The sequence below is a fragment of the Notechis scutatus genome, chromosome 3, assembly GCF_049901735.1.
Source record: "Notechis scutatus isolate UNSWTSFEM ecotype Mainland chromosome 3, rNotScu1.2, whole genome shotgun sequence".
Lineage (NCBI taxonomy): Eukaryota > Metazoa > Chordata > Lepidosauria > Squamata > Elapidae > Notechis > Notechis scutatus.
The window spans coordinates 182,207,012-182,228,998 of record NC_142011.1 but is presented as its reverse complement, the minus strand read 5'-3'; the positions used below and the strand labels follow the sequence as shown (position 1 = coordinate 182,228,998).

The window sequence follows — 21,987 nt, the reverse complement described above, 5'->3', positions numbered from 1 at the left end:
CACTTTCATATTCAGGTGAAAAATACAGAACGTGAATTGTGTTTTTAAAATAAATTTGAATATGTTGTTTGATTTTAATAGAATATGTATTTTTTGGTATGGTCCTTTGAAAAGCAAAGTTATAAACAAGTAAACTTTTTATCCTTCTGTACCTCTTTCAGCCCTTTCTCAAGTTATGTTTGGACTTTATTTTATTTTCTAAGAAAAGATATGCTCAGTCCTCTTGATCAATTCAGTTGCTTCTCAGCACATTCTGCAGTTCATTAACTCTGTCGTATCAGGTCAATGGTCCTCAAGAGAGATGCCATTCCATCAGACTGTAGTAGACCAATACAGTTTGGAAAGCTAGATCATTCCATGAGCTCAGCTGAGGGAGCAGAAACCAACATACCTTCCTCCCTTACAATTTTTTCTTCTTTTTCCATGAGATTACAAGTTTGATATTACAATTTCATGCACACTTTCATATTCAGGTGAATATGAGCATCTTTGATTTCATCAATATCACTTTGAAAACAATTGTGGAAGCAGAGATTTTCTGTGGAAAAATTTTCCACAGGCTGCCATTTTTAATATTATGTATTTTAGTGCTTCATGCCTAGCACACATATTGACCCATTTCCTATCCAACATGGTTTTTGTTTTGTTTTTAATGTAAAAAGGAGAAAAGGGAAGAAGCAGTGAAAAAAAAGCAGAATAAGCAGCTATTTATGTTTACGTAATTATTTATGTATTGCATTTACAGTATATCACACCTTTCCCAGGAGAGTTCAAACCAGCATATGTGAAGTCTTTTCTAACTTTATCACCATAACACTACTCTCTGTAAGATAGATAAGGCTGAGAGTAACTAGCCCCAAATCATCCAACAAGCTCTGTGGTTGATTGGGAATTTGAAATTGGAACTTGCTGGTCTAAGACCAAACCCTGTTTTGCAATGGGGCTTGAAACATTGAACCCCCAGTAGAAGTCCCATATTTTGGAACATCTTAAAATAATTGGCTCTAAACAAAGCAACAATAATGGTGAATGTGCACTTATTTGACCTTGCTGAGCAACCATGGTGATTTATGACACCGTTTTCAGTTACAAAACAGAACAGCTCTGTGATTTTAATCCATACCTTTGCAGTAGACTGAAAACAACTTGGGAAAAACTTTTGCATTGGTTTATGGTTGCTTGAGTTTTGCAGTGGTTCTTTTGCGTAATTTGCTGTTCTGAAGGTGTAGTTTATAAAAGTAACAAGTCTACTAACCAAATATTTAAAAAAATGTAATACTGTTCTATGAGGTTGCACTAGGAATTTACTTGTATTTCTTTATTGATTGATTTTGTGGAAATTATCATGAAAAAAGAAAACTTTTGCAGAAATAGTCACTAACATCCAGACAGCTTGATTTTGTGTTTAAAGGTAGAGGAGCTATTAGATTGTTTTCATTCCTAATGCCACAAAACAGTTTGTACAACTACAATGCAAATGTGGTTTTCAAAGTTCTAAGCAAGGAGTGTGCAAGTGCAGATGTCTGTTTCTGTAGAAGAGAAAGAATCCAAACTATTCAGAAGCAGCTTCAGAATTATTTCCAAATTATTACATTGGAATTATCTGTTAGTTGAATTATCTGAATGGTAACTTTACTTTTTGTCCTTGAGAGATGTTTCTGGCATTTTTTTTCCTGAATTCCAGTAAAAAATGTCCATTCAGAAGAATGGATGGGCTTAACAGTCATGTGATTTGCTTAAGAACCACAGTGACTCACTTTACAACTGCTGTAAAATGGTCATAAAATCGAATCTGGTCACATGGTGACTCAACTTATGACCCCAACAATTTACAACTGAAATTCCAGGCTCCACTGTGGTTGTATGTCGAAGACAGAAAACTGTTCCTACAGTAGGTAGAGGCAGCCTGATCAGCCTAGGGTTTTTTTTTTGTAAATTTGGGGAAGTGGAAAAATCATTCAGAGCATTCTACAGATATCTATAATGTTTTATGGTCTTCTCGTTCCTAATATAAATGCAGAATACAATTTTATTTTATTTTTTAAGTCTGCATTGCTCTATATTTTTTTCAATAAGGTTATTGTGCTAAATCAGGGGTGTCTTGGAGGGCTGGCTCAGCATTGTAGTTGTTCTCTGTGGGCCGGCCGTGGGGAGGGGGGAGAGATGGGATGGATACTCTCCTGCTGCACCCTGCCAGCCAAAACGGGGTGCAGAGAGGCCACGGGTAGCTCCCGCACATGCTGTTTTTGGCCTGGACGGCCTCCAGCAGCCTGCCAGCCAAAATGGGGCATGGGTTTTCAGCCTGGACAATCTCCTGCAGTACCCTGCAGAGTGCTGCAGGAGACCATCCAGGACAAAAACGGGGCACTTGGGAGCTACCCCACCCCAACCCCATTTTCTCCAGCAGAGGCACCGTGGGCCGGACCTTTGCTATTTGCAGGCTGGCCCCACGGGCTGGATCTGGCCCATGGGCCTTGAGTTTGACACCCCTGTGATAAATTGAAAATGTCCATACTTAAGCCAATCATGTGGTTCTACTTATTCTTTCTGCATGATCTCTATATGTAAACTGTAAATGTTTGTATTTAAGGTAAACTTGATATTCTGTTAGACTATAATTAGTGACATGGGATGAGCATGCAAATTAAAAATTTGGTTAATTTACAATATAGCAACATTTGTAAGAATTTTAAAACCCTTCATATAATAATTAGAAAAGCAAGCAAACATATCTTTAACTTCTTGCTTCCTTGCAGAATTTTTTTTTCAAAATTTGTCATGATACACATAGGTTTTCTGTGTAATCAATGCACCTAAGAGTGAATAAATCCCTTATACGTGCCATGTCTCTTTAAAATCCTCCAGCACGTTTTCTCCAGTGTTGAAAGATCTACATGCCAAATGTTATAACCAAGTTATATACATCTAGAAAACAGGATTTAAGTAAAAGTCAATTACCCCACATATGTTAAAAGAGATTTTTGCATCATTAAATTTTGACCTTAGATTTTCAGAGAGAAAAACACAGAATTTCACATTAGTTTGAGTGGATAAAAGCCAAAAGAAATAATATAATCCAGATCTGTGAGTTTACATTATAAAACTTTACCTGAAAGTTAAATAATGCTGCTTGCCTAACTAAATCTACTCTCAGAAGTGGAATCTAGTTTGCCAAAATACATTACCAACCATCACTTCTCTGAAATTACACTTCCAAAACAACTATTAATTTTAATTAAATACTGATGTAGAAATAAATAGTGGTTTCAAGTTTTAAAGGTCTTGGGAAAACTATGATAGCTGCAAGATGGTTGAGGCACTGTTTCACTGTGGGCTCTACAATATAGAGATTCCAAAGAGTTCATGATCACGTTGGTAAAAACATGTGTATGAACATAGTAGTGATCTCACAGGTAAAAACTGCAAGTTTTTGCTTGTCTTCATTCGCTTCTAAAAAGAAAGAAAAAAAATGTGACATCTAGGTTACAGAATTTTACATTTCTTTTTTGTACAATATAGTGTACTATGAAAAAGTCCCTTTTTAATCCCTCTCATAATATAAACACTACCAAACTTTACATTTTCTGATAAATGATATAAATCCTATCTGCAGTTAAGGAGTTTTCTGAAGTTGCCAGGGATTCTGAATATGTAAAAAAAAACAATCTAGTCCAATATAATTAAGCAAGGCAAATAGGTCATCAGGAGTCAGAGAAAACAAATTTACTGAATTGCATTTAAAAAGTAGCAATTAGAAGAGCAGAACCTAAACCTAGAAATCAATATTTCATATTCTGTTGAGGTGGTGTTAAGAAATAAAGTCAGATTTGTTCAGGGTAAGCCTCCAGAATCTTCTTCCTTTTACAGAGTTTCTCCAAAGGAACGTCAGATTCTATTGCAAAGTACCATAGCACATGAGTATGGGTACTGTCCATGTTAGTTCCATCCATTCATCCATTCATGTTTTAGGTTTCTCTATCTTTTGTCTCAATTAGAGACTAAATCTCCACTTTAAAAGGACAATAAAACATAGAGATGTTGCTTTTGTGTCGTGTCCTTTCCTGGACAAGATATGAAGTATATTGTCTTGGACTACACAACAGGACTGCTTGGTCCTGATATGTTTGCCAATGGCTACATTCCTTGACTAACACTTGCAGCTAGGTGTGGAGAAGTACTGAATGGTTTTTATGATGCAACACCAAACTATGCTTTTGTCATTCTGAATCAACATCATTTGAAAAAAACAGAGATTAAGAGAGCAGCTTTTGAGTATGAAATTAAAAGAACAAAGTTTGAAGCTGATTTTCAAACCATTATTTGAATCATGTTTAAATAAATTATTTGAAAAGGGCCACTGTCTGGGATAGTATTTGGACACCAGCTATTGTTGCTGCCATTGTTGAAAGCATTGACAAATCTGGTAAAAAATATCTCTGAAATGATAAGATATCATGGGTTATCAAGCATCTACTAAAATTCATGTGATCTTGGATTAAGAATCTGATAGACAAAGAGAAGGCAAAGTGATATACACAGAAACACAATCCTTAACCCTCTATTTATACTCTACTGCCTTCCTGGAGTCAGTAGATCAGGGGTGTCAAACTCCCGTCGTCACAGCATCACGTGATGTATGGGACTTTTCCCCCCTTCATTAAACAGGGCGGGACAGGGCCAGCACGTGACGCATCTGGTCCGTGGCCTGCGAGTTTGACACCCCTGCAGTAGATCATGAGCTGCTGAAAATTCAGTCTCACAAGTTTTGTTCCTTAGGGAAAGGAGCAAATAAATACTGCTCTCTTTTTAGCCACCATTTAAATGCAGGAGGATTATCAACAAATCACAACATACCATGAAGATAGCATGGACATTTTTGAGGTTGTTCTACACAATAGGGCAGGCAGCTTATAACCCATAACTGACTTCATTCAGGTAATCAATAGGATAAAAAGGAGAACGGTTTGGGGCCTGGAGGTGAATAAGCTAGTATAATATATGAGAACAATACCTAGCTTAATCTTGAATTTCTGTAAATGGATGTCCACTTGTTCTACATTAAGAGTAAATATACAATCCAATCAAATAAAATAAATTTCTTCCTTACACTGAGTAATGCTGCAAATTATTATAATAATAGCTTTGGTCAGTACATACTAAAACTAGTATCTATGTTGATTTACTATATTTTTCCTCAGCTTTCCCACAACAACCCAAATAACAACCATTATGACAACCATAGAAAGCCAATGCAGTTGACTTGCCCAAAGGTAAAAATCAATAAGCTTTGTAGCATATTTCCCACATCTATGTCAAACTTTTAGTTATCATTTCTATTCTACAGATAACAGAAAAAGTAATAGCAGTGTCCCTCCCCCACATTAATTTGAAACCAGTAAGAAACCAGTAAAATTCAGGATTTTATATTTAGTGTCAAATATGAAAATGAGTTATATTTTTAGAAATTAAAAATCCTTCAAAATGCCATTGTGTGTTTTCCACTTTATTCACATAAAATGCCAACTCTGCAAGATGAGAACTGGGATATTAAATAAATATTGGTTGGGTCAAAAGAAATTAAGTGCTTGCCTGAGGGGAATTATTTGTTGTGTTTCACAAGCAACTCTCTCATGTGGAAAAGACATTCAAATATAGCTTGCAAAATGGCATGGAATGGAAGGTTTTTAAAGAATCCCATGTGTTTTTGGGAACTTAACCAGAGTAATTGGGCTGCTTCTCATAAGAAATATGCATTGGGTAGATGGATACTGAATATCTGTAACTGAGAGAAAATAGATAATTTACCAAACAAAAAATATTGTTTACATGACGTCTGTTTTCAACTTAGTCCAAGAACTTGTTTATAGATGTTGTTGTATAAGACTTTAAACCCCTGCTAAAATGTATACATTATATGGGTGGTATTGCTCCTATTCATTATTTCTTATGCAAGAATGTAATTTCTGAAATTAAACAGTTGTTCTGCTTGTTCTTGTACAAAAGTTCACAAATGCACTGATGTATTTTCACTTCGGGTCGCTGAATTCTGCATTCAAACCTCCATTTTGTAATACCCAAGTTTAAATTACATGGGGATAACACCAGAAATATAAGCTTTGTTTATTTTTATAAAACATTTTTTACTGTAAAACTTATTTCTTGTTATAATATGTATAAAGTCCAGTGTCCCAGTCAAAGAAAGTTTTGGTATTCCCTGATTTTCTCCCAGAATTTTCTTTTCTACCTGTTCCCAGTGTTCCAGATATGGTCCAGCTGTGAAATTGGTCATATAATCAATTACAATATAAATATAATTTATGCTTGTTAAACTGCTTTCAACTGAATATATGACTGAACCTTGTGCTATTTCTGTATACAATTACGTTAATTTTCCAAAATAGACTTCTCCAGGTCCAAAACTTTAAACAATATTGTCTTTCAAAAGCAGTTTTTGATTATATTACAGATTTTCTATGAAGATGAAAGCTCCCAGGCAAGCATACTTTATTCCCTGTAGGTTATCTATTTAAAAAAAAATTAAGGAAGTTTTTATAACTGCAAAGCTAATCAGAATAACCATGAATAAAGAAATGGACTAAATTAAGGCAACTACCCATATAATCAGGTTTAAGCTTCTAAATAAAATGATATCAATTTAATAAGTAAAATAAAAATAATATTATTTCCTAATTTCAGATTCTGGTCAATCAGATTTTGAAGCATAATTTAATATTAAACCCAGTTTTTCCTTTATTTTCCAAACATAGTTTTTGTTAAGTTTGGAGAATAATGGAGACCAGACATCTGACCAGTGACTTCAACTCTTTAATAACAGTAGATAGAACAGAACAGAGCAAGGCTATGGGCAGCAGTAACCCTTTTATAGGGTTGGCTGCTACCTTATTAACCAATAATATGTGCAACAAGTTCAACTAATACCCAATAAGAAGTGTCCTAATATTGGCCAATCAGGGACTTGTTATGGACCAATCCTTGTTCGTTGTTTAAGGACCAATCAGGTGTGCAGGCTTTCAAAACCCGCTTTACATTTGGGCTTAATTACTTTTTATTGATTCACAACAGTTTTTCTATTTTCAGGTTCCCTGTTTTACATTTGCACTCACTCCCTTAATATTCTCCTGGAAGAGGGGGGGAAAAACCATACTGACTAATTTGTATTGCTTTCCAAAGTTTATCCTATATTTGGTGCTGCTTCTAAGTTGCTTTATTGTATATGTAGAAATAATACACTAACATCTATGAAATATCAGTAAATATTCTATTTGATGCTGAACATTGTCTATGATATGATCAGCTTTGTAACACATCAAATTTTGCCCTTCTATTTGTCGAACAGTGCAGTTACTGGTACTGTCACCATCTTCATTCTTGGGTGGTGAAATAGCAATATTAGAATGTGGATGAAGGAATGGTTTTTCTGTATTCTTGTTCCAGATGTTAAACTGTATTTTAAGAGCCCTATTCTTAATTTTAGACACACCACTGCGTTCCTAATGACAGGGTATTTAATGGAGTTATGCCACCTAAATGGTCCTCTACTTCAGAGGTCTGCAAACCTGGCCCCTTTAAGACTTGTGGACTTCAACTCCCAGAATTCTCCAGCCAGCTTGCTGGCTGGAGAATTCTGGGAGTTGAAGTCCATAAGTCTTAAAGGGGCCAGGTTTGGGGACCCCTGCTCTACTTTATTTATAGTTGTATTTAAAAATGAGAAAATCTTTAAACAATTATGTTTTGCTCATTTTGTAATTGCATTGTTGTTTTGCAATGGGTGTGTTAAGCCAACTGCTGCTTTCCCAGCTTTTAATCTTTGCCTTCAACTTTGACCAAACCTCTATGCTATTGCTCTTCATTCTATGTAAAAAATAAAAAAAAAAACAATTGTACCACTGTTGCTATTATGCTGATGGGTTGTTTCAGAATTTATTGTGTTGCTCACAAAGCATTAAATCCATTTTCTATTTTAATAAACATACTCTGAATTGACCAAACTGTGAAGGCATCAAGGTTATATAGGGATTCAATACCAGTCTTCTGATTCACATTTGTAAACATTACCAGAGATCTTTGGCGTACATTAATATTTTTATGCAACTTTAACATATGTGGACTTCAACTCACAGAAGTCCTCAGTCTGTATAAGTTCACACATCTTAAAAGTTGCTAAGATTGAGAAACACAGGTATACAGTAATCTCAAGGAAACCATTATCTCAGGGTAACCTAAGACAAGAGTACAGGTAATCTTCGACTTACGACCACAATTGAGACTACCATTTCTGTTGTTAAGTGAAACATTTGTTTAGTGAGTTTTGCCCTGTTTTACGCTTTTCAATAAAAATTGTTAAGTTGGTAACATGGTTGTTAAAGTGAATCTGACTTCTCCATTGAATTTGCTTGTCAGAAGGACACAAAAGGTGATCACGTGACCCCAGGATACCGCAATAGTCATAAATATGAACCAGTTGCTAGGCATCCAAATTTTGGTCACATGACCATAGAGATGCTGTAATAGTTATAAGTGCGAAAAGCGGTCATAAGTCACTTTTTTCAATCTTGTTGTAACTTTGAAGGGTCACTAAATGAACTGTTGTAAGTCGAGGACTACCTGTATATTGTATGGATAAATTGCTACACTAGAGAATAAATTGCTACTCTGGAAAAACAATATAAGATCCAAATTAAGAAATTATGGCTGCACTCCTGCTTACCTGAGAATATGTCCGACTGAAGTCAGTGGAGCTTACTTTTGAGATATTGTACCTATTTAGAATTGCACTCCTAACTGAATAAAATGATTTTTTTAAAAAGCACAGAATAATCAAAAAGAGCAAAATTTATAGGAGTATAAATAAGATCGGGTTGGCCATTGATAGAAAATTAGTTCTCAACTATATGGAGTCTTTCCCTGAATTTGTCAGGATTCTGCTTACATTTGGAAGCCAATTATTATTACTGATGAACGCAGAAGAGAAACGAAGCATTTAGAACTGCATAAGAAAAGCATGCAGCACTAAAATCTAGTTAAAGTCTTAAAATTGCAGTGAATCTATCTTTAAAAATGTACAGTATCAAAGTAACTTACCTGTTTTATATCTATGAAGCGCACACATTCTAACCACATACTCAAAAAGTTGTGTCCACACAGTGCACATTCTTGCTTCTGGGAAAGCAAATTCTGTGCGTGTGGGTTTTGTTTTACTGCTCTACATAAAAGAGGGTTTTCGTTTTCCAGCTGAGTAAAGATAAATCTTGCTGTTAGTTCCTGTGGATTTAAAAGACAAAATGATAAATATTATTGACAAGAATTGTAATAGAAATTTAAATATGTCACTTGAAGTTTTAATTTATAAAAAAAAATATGCCACTGTCTTTTTAACTGCACAGTACAGCTCAAAAAAATACAACAAAAACCATTATTAGAAAATAATTAAGAAGGAAGACCAAAAAAAATGAAAAACAGTAGAGACTTAATACTAAAACATCAAAAACTCTGCATAAGTACGAATGCTCGTAACCCCCTCCAAACGTAATAAGGAGACAGATTGTAATTTTTTCCAGTAGCAATTTGTTTCTTAGCATGGTCCCTGCCAGGGGAAAGAAAAAGTAACTACAAAATGTTAAATGCATCTGTGTTGAGATCTATAGAATGTGCTCCATTGATATGTAAAAGCATGGAGCAGACTATGTGGGAATAGCAAGAGTAATTAGAAATATACTGGTTCACAGTGCTTTACAGCCCTCTCTAAGCAGTTTACAGTCAACTTATTGGCCCCAACAACCTGGCTCCTCATTTTACCGACCTCAGAAGAATGGAAGGCTGAGTGAACTTTGAAACAGCGAGACTTGAACTGCCGAACTGCAGGCAGTTGGCAGTCAACAGAATTAGCCTGCAATACTGCATCCTAACCATTGTGCCACCATGGCTCTTAGAATACATAGGTAAATCTGTAGATGGCTGGACTTTAAGCCATGCAATGCTTTGAATTGATGGTGGAAAGCAAACCCATAACCAATAAATCTGTTTCAATACATGGATTGTGTGGAACCTTTGAGAGACACCACTCAGCACTCATGCTGCTACATTCTGAACAATATCCAGGCTTTTTTCAAGAAATGCACACTTAATTTAATAGGAGCCAGTTTGGTGTGGTGGTTAAGGCATCAGGGTAGAAAACAGGAGACTGTGAGTTCTAGTCTTGCGTTAGGCACAAAGCCCGCTGGGTAACCTTGAGCCTATCATTCTCTCTTAGCCCTAGGAAGAAGGCAGTGGCAAACTATTTATGAAATCATGCCAAGAGACCTGTTCAGGCAGTTGCCAAGAGTCAAGACTGACTCAAAGATAGCCCCCCCCCTACTTCAAAAAATAATCACCCAATTTATCAGCTTAACCTGATAAAAGGTTTTCTATCACCTCTGTTCTTTCAATGCTTTCTTCCTCCTGTTACACATAAGAAGATAGAATTTACATTTGATATCAAATATCAAAAATGTTCCTTCCTTCTGAATTATTTGCTGATTGATACATTTTACTAAGTGATAAGATGTCTTTTATTTTAGTGTGAACCCATCTGTGTATTTTATAAACCATTACGTATATGGCTTGGTGTTACATGAAACCAATTGTTCACTGGCCCATGTTTAAAACAAAGGATAATTTAGGACTATATTTCAACCCAACCAGTTTTAATTGATGTTTTAATCATCTCAGATTCATACAATTAAGGTTTTTAGTACTATGCTAAATCATTTTAATTCATTTAACTTGAAAACTAATATACAGTACTCATATAATTAACAATAACTTTCAATATATATCCCAGGCTACAAAATAGTTATTTGAAATTGTTTGAATAGCAAAATATAAATTAGTATGAAATCTAAGGAAAACATCATGCTAAAGCAATAGTTTCTTGAACATGTACTTCTGTATTAATAACCTTAAGAGTGAGAATGTCCTCTTCTTGTATGGCACTAACTGGGTTTTTCTGAAGCAATGGATTATTTTCACAGTAAAGTTCTTCAAGCTGAAGATATCCCATCTATTTAAATAACAAAATAATATTTTAAACATAAAACAATATATTTAGCATTTTTTCCAAGTAACATCCTTTATTTTCAATACATCTTAGGCCTCTAGTTTGGTTTGGCCCCCTGACAGTTTTGGGAGTAGTTATTTGTATTCTTTCAAATTATAAGATGTCCAGTGTCTTTTTGGGAGTCAAGTGCCCTCCAAATTAGATAGATAGAATGATAGATAGAATGATAGATAGATAGATAGATAGATAGATAGATAGATAGATAGATAGATAGATAGATAATATAAGTAGTCATATTTGAATAGATAAAAGAACCAAGCTACAAATACAATTGGGAAAAAAAGAATGTTTTTGTGCCCAGATTGAAAAGGCCTTGTGTCTCTTGTATTTCAATCTAAAATTGCACAAAATAATATTTTCTATAGTCATAGTAAAATGATACGGCTCTGCTTAGAGATCCATTTCAATAGCTTATGTGGCTGACTGTACAGGATTTGTTTTAGCAATCCTTTGATCTGGCTGATTTTATCTGCAATTCTTCACTATCTATGACTTATTAAACTTTACTAAGCAATGGTTTGTTTCTACAACAAAAAAAATGGTAAAATTCATGTACAAAAACAAATTGGCGAGACTCAAACCAATAACAGCATAAACACAATTACAAAAGTATAATATCAAAAGACAAGTAAGGGTCCTTGATATATTTATATGGCACTGTTGGAAATGCATTATATTTGAGTATTTTAGGCCAACCATTAAATTGGTTACAGAGGTTTCCATTGAAGAGATTGATTAACAATCATACTTACTGCTTTGGGAAAAATCTGAATATTATTTCCTGCAACATCAAGAATCCTAAGTCTCTTCAGCTTGCAGATTCCCTAATTAAAAAAGATATATATGAATTAATAATTTTAAAATAAATGCCATTCGGCGCAAACCTAAGTAGACCTACTTCGAAGTTCCGCAGTGTTCCAAGTGAACATGCATAAAGTTACTGAATTCCTGGAATGTATTTCTAGAGTATCCCCAGAAGTAACCATCAAGTTTCAATTTTAACGTGAAAGAGGAACAATTATCATTAAATATATGGAGAATAATTAATACAATGTAATTATATTTAAATGTGACCTAAATTATATTACATTTAGGTTTTTTTGCGATACAGTATCATTATTTTGTTCCAATCTTTGTCTATGGAGATTCTCAGTCATCCAAGTCATAGTTGTCCCAAAGGTGTTTTTTTCAAGAGGCAACTGAATTTTCTTGTTTTTCTTTGAAGACATTTCTTTCGCTTCTCATCCAAGAAGCTTCTTCAGCTCTGGCCAGTTTAATGAAGGAGAAAAAAGTTGTGATACATCACATGACAACGATATGATGAGTTTGACATCCCTGTTTTAAAGAGTCGGTGAGGCCACCTGGAAGGTCACCAAAATGTTACCTGAGGATCATCAGGGTCACCTGAGTAGTGCAAATGGTTGTGGAGCCTTCTTGGAACTGTTGAAAGGACTGTGTTATAAATTGGAAATAGATGATGTCATATCTGGTCTGGACTGAGGTTGGTTCTATCACCTATGAGGCCATCTACAGTATGTCAAAACTGAACAGCCCTCTCTCAACAGAGAGGAAGGGATTTGATCACAACCTCCTCTCAGTCATGTGATCAAAATTCAGGTGCTTGGGAATTGGAATGTATTTACAACTGTTGCAGCATCTTGGAATCATGTGATCTCCATTCAACACCTTCCCAATCAGGTTCCAAGGAAAGTCAACGGGAGAAGCTGGATATGCTAAACAACCACAGGATTCACTTAACTGCAGTAATTAGCTTAAGAAACATGGCAAAAAAGTTGTAAAATTGGGAACCCTCAGTTAATAACCACTTAACAATGGAAATTCTGATCCTAACTGTGTATATAAGTCAAGGACTACCTGTACTCTATATAAACAAAACCTTCGACTATGTTTAGGGCAATGGCCCCCAACCTTTTGGGTATAGGGTCCAGTTCCGTGGAGAGGTTTTTCCATGGATTGGAGGGAGCATGGTTTCATGTGCTGCCTGTATCCCATGGATGGATCTTTGCTTGTTTGCCCAGTTTCTGTCATGCTGGTGTTGGTCCTTAGACCAGGGGTTGGGGATCTCTGGTTTAAGATATACCTGATGTATACTTACATACCACATAACAGAACTGATCATTACAACTTTTAAGATGAGTTAACTACAAGAATACACAAAAGACCACCTTGCAGTAGAGTGAAACAGTTCACCCTCCAAATGTTGCTGAAGAAGAGTCTTCAGGCTCCATCATCATTGGCTCTTTTGACAGAGCGACCAAAGGCCTGTTTCATTTCCCTATCCAAATCCTAAAGGCATGGCTTTTTTAATGACCACAACATAATACATTGTTTTACAAGCACAGCTACTCACATCAGGGAGCGATTCTATTTTATTTCTTGACAAAATCAAGGTCTTGAGTTTTTTCAGATGTTTGATGTCTTCGGGTAATGAGGTGATGAAATTGTGGGATAAGTGAAGTTCATGCAAATTCTGAAGGTAACAAAATTCCTTGGGAATCTTTTCCAATTTGTTATTCTCTAAACTCACACATTCAAGATTTTCAAGCCTATTGGAAGAAAGTATTTGAGGATACTTGCTTTTAAATATTTAACAATTGTTTATAAATGATGGCCTCTAATGTTTGCATATAAATCAATTTTAATGAAATTACTAATCGCATATGCCTTTCTAGCCTTCTGCAGATATCAATTACAATAATTCAACTGCACCACGTTGGCTGGATATTATGGGAACTGATGTTCAATTTATCACTATTGAACAGCCTATCTATATCTTCTTTTGTTCCTGTAATGTTTAACTAGATAAAATGTTACATCATAGAGCCACAGTTTTTGAACCAAAATATCTCAAACAGGCTCACGTACAGAATGGGTCCAAAATCTAGGACTCAATTCCAGTGGAATTGAAATTTGGCAAATTTTATAAAATATTTTATGATATAAAATGGTCATAAAACACTTTATGACATAGTACAAAACATTTCCTATATCTATGCTTGACTCTTATGCAGTTCAGCACGGGCTACTTTCAAGGCAGATACATTTTGAATGTTTCCCAATTTTTCCAGTGAAGGCAGGACACCAGAAGTTCTGCCATTGTTGAAGGCATTGAGGAATCTGGTAAAGAAATATCTCTGAAATGATAACCCAAATGTTATGAGTTGTCTAGCATCTGCTAAAACTTTTGTTCCTATAGCATTTAACTGCATGAAACAATGCATCATAGGGCAATCTTTTTTTCAACCAAAGTATATCATATAGGCTAACTTACAGAATATGTTCAAATGCGCAACACGATTCCCATGAAATTAAAATTTGGCAATTTTTATAAAAGTTTAAAAAAATATAATATATTATGGGCTCACTTTGATATACAATATTTAAGCAACATAAAAGTGATCTGGATCAGTGTTTCTCAATCTTGGCAAATTTGAGTTGTGTTGACGTCAACTCCTAGAATTCCCCAGCCAGCACAGAGTCTTAAAGTAGCAAGGTTGAGAAGCACTGGCCTACTGTACATAAATTGAATGATGTATAAATATTTTTTTCATCTACCATATGAAACCGTGGACATAAAACAATTTACTATATTCTGTTGTTAAACATAACATCAAATATTAACTTATCTCACATTTCATTCAAAAACAAAGGGACCTATTTTCCCCCACAACCACGCTTTGAGGCAAGCTGAGCTAAGAGAGAATAACTGGCCCAAAATCACTCACTCAGATTGTATGGCTGATCCAGATTGTTTAGGACAGGGATGTCAAACTCACAGCCCATGGGCCAAATGCATCACCTGCTGGCCACGCCCACCCCGTTTAGCAAAGGGGGGAAAAGTCCCGATATGTCACGTGACAATGATGTGACAATGTGAGTTTGACACCCCTGGTTAGAAAATCCAAACCTGAAAAAGATCCTACAAATCAAGTGTTTCTACTGCAGTCAAACAGCCTGGATTAAATTATGTTTGAAAATTAAGCAAAGATTGCAAAACACATTGTTCTGGTAAAATAGTATGAAAAAGATATGAACCTATCTCAACACAGTGGCATCCATAGGTGGCAGCAATGAGGGTCAGAGCAAGAGAGATCATCCCACAAGCCCTGTCCCTGTTATACCTGCCTTATGATATCACTCACACAAAGCTTGCAGCATCACATTGCAACACTGCTTTCATCATTCAAATGCTGCTGCTCACAAAAATAGTGACGGGTTATTAAAACTAACTTATCTATCACAGCCAATTCAGGCAAAACCTCATCCCGATATTTATCAAATTTACCTGCAAATCTCTGGAGGAAGATAATTTAGTTGGTTCTTGTTCAGATTAAGAAGTTCTAAATTCTTCAATTCATCTATAAACAAACATAACCCTCAAATAAAGCTTTTGCAGAGAAATTCCTAATGTTCCATTTTATTTATATATCCCTTGTGGTCATAATGCTATTTTTAAGTAACCAAGAATATATTTAATTAAATAATTTGATGTAAGTACCATTCTGCTATGCATTTATTTTTCGACCTTCATTTCTACTAAAAAAAAAGTTCTATTTTGTAAGAGCATTCACAAAATTCTGAGGGCTGCACTTGGGATTTTCAAGGATCACATGGAACCTCTGTTTCTGCATCTCTGCATTAGCTTTGTTAGGACCAGTTTCAATTGAAAATGAACTACTGGCAACAAAGGATGCTTAGAGGATGGACTCCTCAGTTATAGAAGGATAAATAAAGCAGCTTACAAGTAACAAAAGCTGTTAATAAAAACATAATAAACATTTTTTAAAAAATAAAAGGAACAGAATCCTTTTCAAGGAGCATAGACATGAATAGGGGAAGAGTGAATTTGGAGATTTTTGGGGTGAATAGGGGAAGAGTGAATTTGGAGATTTTTTGGGTGATGACTGTTAGGAATATAAGTCACCTAACAGGTATTTGGGTTGGAAATATATAAACCAGGATAAACATTTTAATACTGTATCTTTAAGAAAATGCAAAACTGTAATTGGGTGTGGTTTCTCAAACGGCCATGAGATGGAGCCAGAAACCTGGGTTGTCTTAGTCTTAGTCTCAGAAGAGAGTGTGTCTCAGTGAGTCTCTGTTTCCCTTCTGTTGGAGAGTATTGCCGTTCCTCCATTTTTCCTAATTGACTGATATTCATGGATTTGATGTAAGTCTGATACTGAATTGTTTTTGACACTGGACTTTGTTATTGGATTATCCCTGGGCTGAAAACTGACTGATTTTACAACTGTGAATGACTTTGGACTGTTTATTTTGAACTTTGCTTTAACGTTTCTAGAAGTATTCAAATACTTCTCTCACTATGTCTCCCTGTATACGCTCATTCTCCTGGGGAATTACCACAACACTGGTTATGGGCCCAGGCCATACCAGGCTCAGATAACTAAGAGTTAGTGTAAATACACAGTACTGTATACAGACAGCTGTTTACTGTTTAATTGTGGGTTACTATCCTGGTAAAGATGACACAAGTCACTTCAACAAGTCTATCACTGATAACCCGGTTGGATGGAACAAACTATGTTTCCTGGTCTATGAAGTGCAGTCTACTTCTGCATAGAGAAGGGTTATGGACTGTAGTTCAAGATCCACCGGATGTAAATGCTTGGAATCCAAATAATGAGAATGAAGCCAAGAAGCTTGCTGACTTTAAACAGAACAACGAACGAGCTCTTTGTATAATTGGACTAACACTGAGTGACCAGCAGCTAGTCCATATTTGTGGAGAAGACTCTGCTGCTAAGTGTTGGGAGAATTTGAAGAGGATTTATGTTCGTGACAGTGTAGATGCACAAATACATCTTACACATAAACTGTTTAGAGCACGTCTTCTGCAAGGTGGAGATATGTTAGCTCATTTGAACTTCATGAAAAGAACTTTTCAAGAGCTACATGAAAAGGAACTGATATTTTCAGAGCTGCATCAAGTATACATCATTCTTTCCTCATTGGATGAAAGTTATGATGATTACGTATCTTCACTGGAAGTCCTGCCCAGAGATAAACTGACATTGACTGACATAACTGGAAGGTTTTAGAAGAAGCAAGAAGCAAGAAGATGGCTGGATAGGGACCAACTGAGGAAGGAACAACCACAAGAAGAAGATTTGTCTTCAACTGCCTATACTGTTAGGAAATGTTTTTCTTGTGGGGCTAGGGGACATATAGGTAGATTCTGTAAGAAGGGAAAACAACAGAATACTGGCAAACACCAGAAGGCCAAGAAGAATGTTAGTTTAGCTATGTCTAGCAATTCAACTGTAATCCATGATTTGTGGGTTGTTGATAGTGGAGCATCAGAATGCATTACTAAAGATAGAAACAGGTTTGTAAAGATGTCCATGAGCAAGCAACATGTATCATTGACAAATGGATGGAAGATTAAAGCATCTGATCAAGGTACTGCATATTGTTCTTGTATAAATGATACAGTTTTTGCTGGTTCTCAACAATGACTTTGTTTTCTTTTTTTCTTTCTCTCAGAAAAGATTCTTTAAAATCCCCTAAAGTAGATATTATTTTAGAAAACCCATTCCTTTTCTCATTGACAGATTTTTTTTTTTCTGAGATTGTATCAGTTAAAACAGTGACAATATCTTTCTTTCAAAAGTATTCATTTCATTCATATGCTAACTTATACAACATAAGTTATTATAATACACCTGTATGGACATGTAGATTAAAAGTGATTTCACTACAGTGGAATGAAAGGAGAAATTTCATCATATAGCATAGATTTGTAATAGTAAATAGTACAGCACATACGTAGCTATATATCTGCTGTATAGTAGAGTATCTGACTTTGAACACATGATATGCTCTTACCAAATATTAAAGGTGACATTTTGGTGATCTTGTTTCCAAACAAATAAAGCTTTTGCAGAGATATGAGATATTTCAATTGCTCTGGAACTTCCTCAAAATTATTATTTCCCAAATTTAGTACCTTCAACTACAATCAAATATTTGATTAATTAGTGCTAATCAGTTCTCCTCTAAGGTTGAAAAAAGAAAGACACTCATGTATATTAGTAATGTACCACCTAATTTTGAACTATCATGTTAAGAGACTGAAACTATCCCATGATTCAAGTATACAACAGAAATTTCTCTCTTAAAACAAAATTGGGCATTATTGTCAGTTAGCTTGAAATTGAGAAATGGGCTACAAGCAAAATCCTACATTATTATAGCAGGATACCCAAGTGGCATGGAATTATCAGAAAAAGATTTTGTATAGAATGGAATGGCATGCAAATTTCCTGGAATAGTACTTATTAAAGAAATACCCTGCTTTTCATTCAGGAGCTCAAAGTATGGATGAATACAGTATTTATTTTTCTATTTGTATCCCACCTTTATTGTTTTTACAAATAACTCAAAATGGCAAACATTTTCCTCCTGCTATTTTTCCCACAAGAACCCTGTGAGGTGGATTTGGCTGAAAAAGTGACTAGCCCAAAGTTATCAAGCTGGTTTTCATGGCTAAGGCTAAGTATAGTTAAGTATTAGATTTGGTACAATGAAATTTTGTATCAAATGATATTGCAGGGTTGACAAGTTTGTTAATAAATTAGCTGGCTAATACAACACGGTGATCTATAAACTATGAATTGCAAACCATGATAACAAAGGAGTCATATTAATGCAATGGGTGAAGGTATCTATCTTAAGCTGCAGTAATATGACTTTGCTGAATGGCTGTGAAGATTCTCAATCATTCAAGAGCATTGTTGTCCCCAAAGTGCTTTTTCCAAATGGCAACTGGACTTTCTTAAGTTTTTTCTTTGAGAATGTTTTGCTTCTCTTACAAGAAGCTTCTCCAGTTCCAAATGATATTTAGATTTTTGCAATCCCAGTAAGTAGCCTTTATTTAGAGATGTTTAAACTGAAACTTTAACAGTGGTCAAATATTGATTCTGCCATGGTTTACATTATTACAATTACAGCATATTTATTTGCTCAAAGTAACATTTTATCACACATACACAAAATGTCATGCAGCAAATGGTTAAAATAGTACTACGTAGATCTCAATTGTTCCAAAGATGTTGTTCAAAAGACCTAAAATGCATATCTATATATATATTTTTTCAAAAGGAGAAACACTCATTTTAAAATGCTTCTTCATTCCATGTCAGAAGATAACTATTCCTGCCTTGGCCACAATCGCATTCTCCCACTTTTAAGAAACCATTTACACAAGGAAGCTAAATTTTTTGAATAAAAAAATTACAAACTATAGTATTTTTTTTCAATGAAGATTTCCAACAGTGAGGCTTTCAAAACTATTCTGGATTGAAAAAATATTCATCCAGAATTAAGCAGTATGTTGATTACAGCTGAGATTACCGAGATCGAAATTATTACACAAATTTGTTACAACAGCAATTTAAGGACTGCTTCAGTGTAATAATCAATAGTTTTTTTAAAAAAAAAATCTAAGAACGGTGTGAATGTTTCCCCCCTGTTCTTTCCTTGCAATATCAGAGGTTTTCTAGTATGGAAGAATGGTGGTTGCTGCAGGAGATCATTCCGTAGCAATGCAAGAAGAGCCTAGCAGCTAAACTCTTCTTGCATTGCTACGGAATTGATCTCCTGCCGCAGTCACCATTCAGTCACAGACCTCTTAAGCCAGCATTCTGGATAACAAAGCTTACAATCAGGGTAAGCGAGTGATAACCCTGCTTCACAAATGCGCTTCCAAGCCAGGATTTCGCCCCACCTCCCCACCCTCACCCGGCTCAGAGCCTCCATTTCGTGAGAGAGACTGAACAGTTGATTGTCTCGCAGGCTCAGGTGCTCCAGGTTGCTCAAGCTGGCCAAGCCCCGGGGCGGATGCTGCAGCCCTCGACGTGCCAGAGAGAGCGAGCGAGTCCCGGAGCCGCCTCTCAACACGCGAAGCAGCTTCCCTTCCGCCATCTGCGGACCGTCCTCCGGCCCGATCACGTCGCTGTGGAAACGACAGAACTTAAAAAAAGTTCTTTCCTCCCGTTGTAGTACAAACGCCGAAAGCTCAGCTCGTTTGATGGGCGGGCACAGAATTGTGGCAATTGTTATAGCTCGGCGTCACAAATCATTCATCAGTGTTCATTTATGACGAATACTGCAATTTTTAAAATGCGCGCTACGAAGTGTGGGGGAGTGGGGAATACACTCCGTGGGAATAGAAACGTGGGGTGTATAAATTTAGTTGCCGTCGCTTGATAACGTTGCAAGATCTGATCAGAATCCAAAGAGAGAAATACATCTATGATAAATAATGTTAAAACGGATCAGATTATTTTCCAATCCACAGCTGTGGAGAATAACAGTTGACTAATGTTAGCATCCAAGTACAAATAAATTCAAGTGATGTTGGCTAATTTAGAAAGCCAAGTAGAGTTTTGAAGGTTAGATCTTGGAAGAACTGTTCTTAAAGGAGACATTGCTTTATAATATCAGGGTTATTTCAGCATCCAAATTTGGTGAAATGTTTAAGAGGCTGTTAATTCTAAGCTTCTCAGTTATGAAAATTGGCTGGGTTACTTTGGGCCAGTCACGGTCCTTCAGTCTGGCCCACCTCACAAGGTGGCTGTTGTGGGAAAATAGGAAGTGCAGAGGTATTAGGTTATGTTTGCCGTCTTGATTTGATTTGATTTGATAAGGTGGAATAAAAATCTAACCATCCCTTACCTTCTGTGATTTGTACTTTGTAGTGCTAAAGTTAATTAATGAACTTTGGGCCTTTACAAAATACCTCACTGCAGTATTAAATGCATTCACACAAACTGAGCACTGCATAGTGTAACCTGAGAAAATAGATTGAAGGGGGGCATTCCCAAGTGGACAATACAGAGGTCAAGTGGAAAGGATATACACTGCTCAAAAAAATAAAGGGAACACTTAAACAACACACTGTAACTCCAAGTCAATCACACTTCTGTGAAATCAAACTGTCCACTTAGGTAGCAACACTGATTGACAATCAATTTCACATGCTGTTGTGAAAATGGAATAGACAACAGGTGGAAAGCATAGGCAGTTAGCAAGACATCCCCAATAAAGGAGTGGTTCTGCAGGTGGTGACCACAGACCACTTCTCAGTTCCTATGCTTTCTGGCTGATGGTTTGGTCACTTTTGAATGCTGGCGGTGCTTTCACTCTAGTGGTAGCATGAGATGGAGTCTGCAACCCACACAAGTGGCTCAGGTAGTGCAGCTCATCCAGGATGGCACATCAATGCGAGCTGTGGCAAGAAGGTTTGCGTAGTGTCCAGAGCATGGAGGTGCTACCAGGAGAGAGGCCAGTACATCAAGAGACGTGGAGGAGGCCGTAGGAGGGCAACAACCCAGCATCAGTACCGCTACCTCCACCTTTGTGCAAGGAGGGACAGGAGGAGCACTGCCAGAGCCCTGCAAAATGACCTCCAGCGGGCCACAAATGTGCATGTGGCTGCTCAAACGGTCAGAAACAGACTCCATGAGGGTGGTATGAGGGCCTGACATCCACAGGTGGGGGTTGTGCTTACAGCCCAACACTGTGAAGTACGTTTGGCATTTGCCAGAGAATACCAAGATTGGCAAATTCGCCACTGGCGCCCTGTGCTCTTCACAGATGAAAGTAGGTTCACACTGAGCACATGTGACATGAGTGACAGGGTCTGGAGATGCCATGGAGAACATTCTGCTGCCTGCAACATCCTCCAGCATGACCGGTTTGGCAGTGGGTCAGTAATGGTGTGAGGTGGCATTTCTTTAGGGGGCTGCACATTGATGCTATGGACTGGCCCACCCATTCCCCAGACCTGAATCCAATTGAGCACATCTGGGACATCATGTCTTGCT

The 21,987-nt window shown here is 36.4% G+C and overlaps 1 protein-coding gene across 1 annotated transcript; it reads right to left on the bottom strand.

The window, feature by feature from the left end:
* Window positions 1–716: 716 nt before the first annotated feature.
* LRRC69 (leucine rich repeat containing 69) lies at window positions 717–20,197 on the bottom strand. Its single transcript, XM_087961988.1, has 8 exons — window positions 19,901–20,197; window positions 17,987–18,113; window positions 15,423–15,495; window positions 13,488–13,683; window positions 11,869–11,940; window positions 10,958–11,059; window positions 9,103–9,282; window positions 717–3,450 (listed from the first exon to the last, which is right to left on the bottom strand). The coding sequence occupies exons 1-8, from the start codon at window positions 20,081–20,083 to the stop codon at window positions 3,337–3,339; spliced, it is 1,047 nt and encodes a 348-aa protein (XP_087818114.1). The 5' UTR covers window positions 20,084–20,197; the 3' UTR covers window positions 717–3,336.
* Window positions 20,198–21,987: the final 1,790 nt, after the last annotated feature.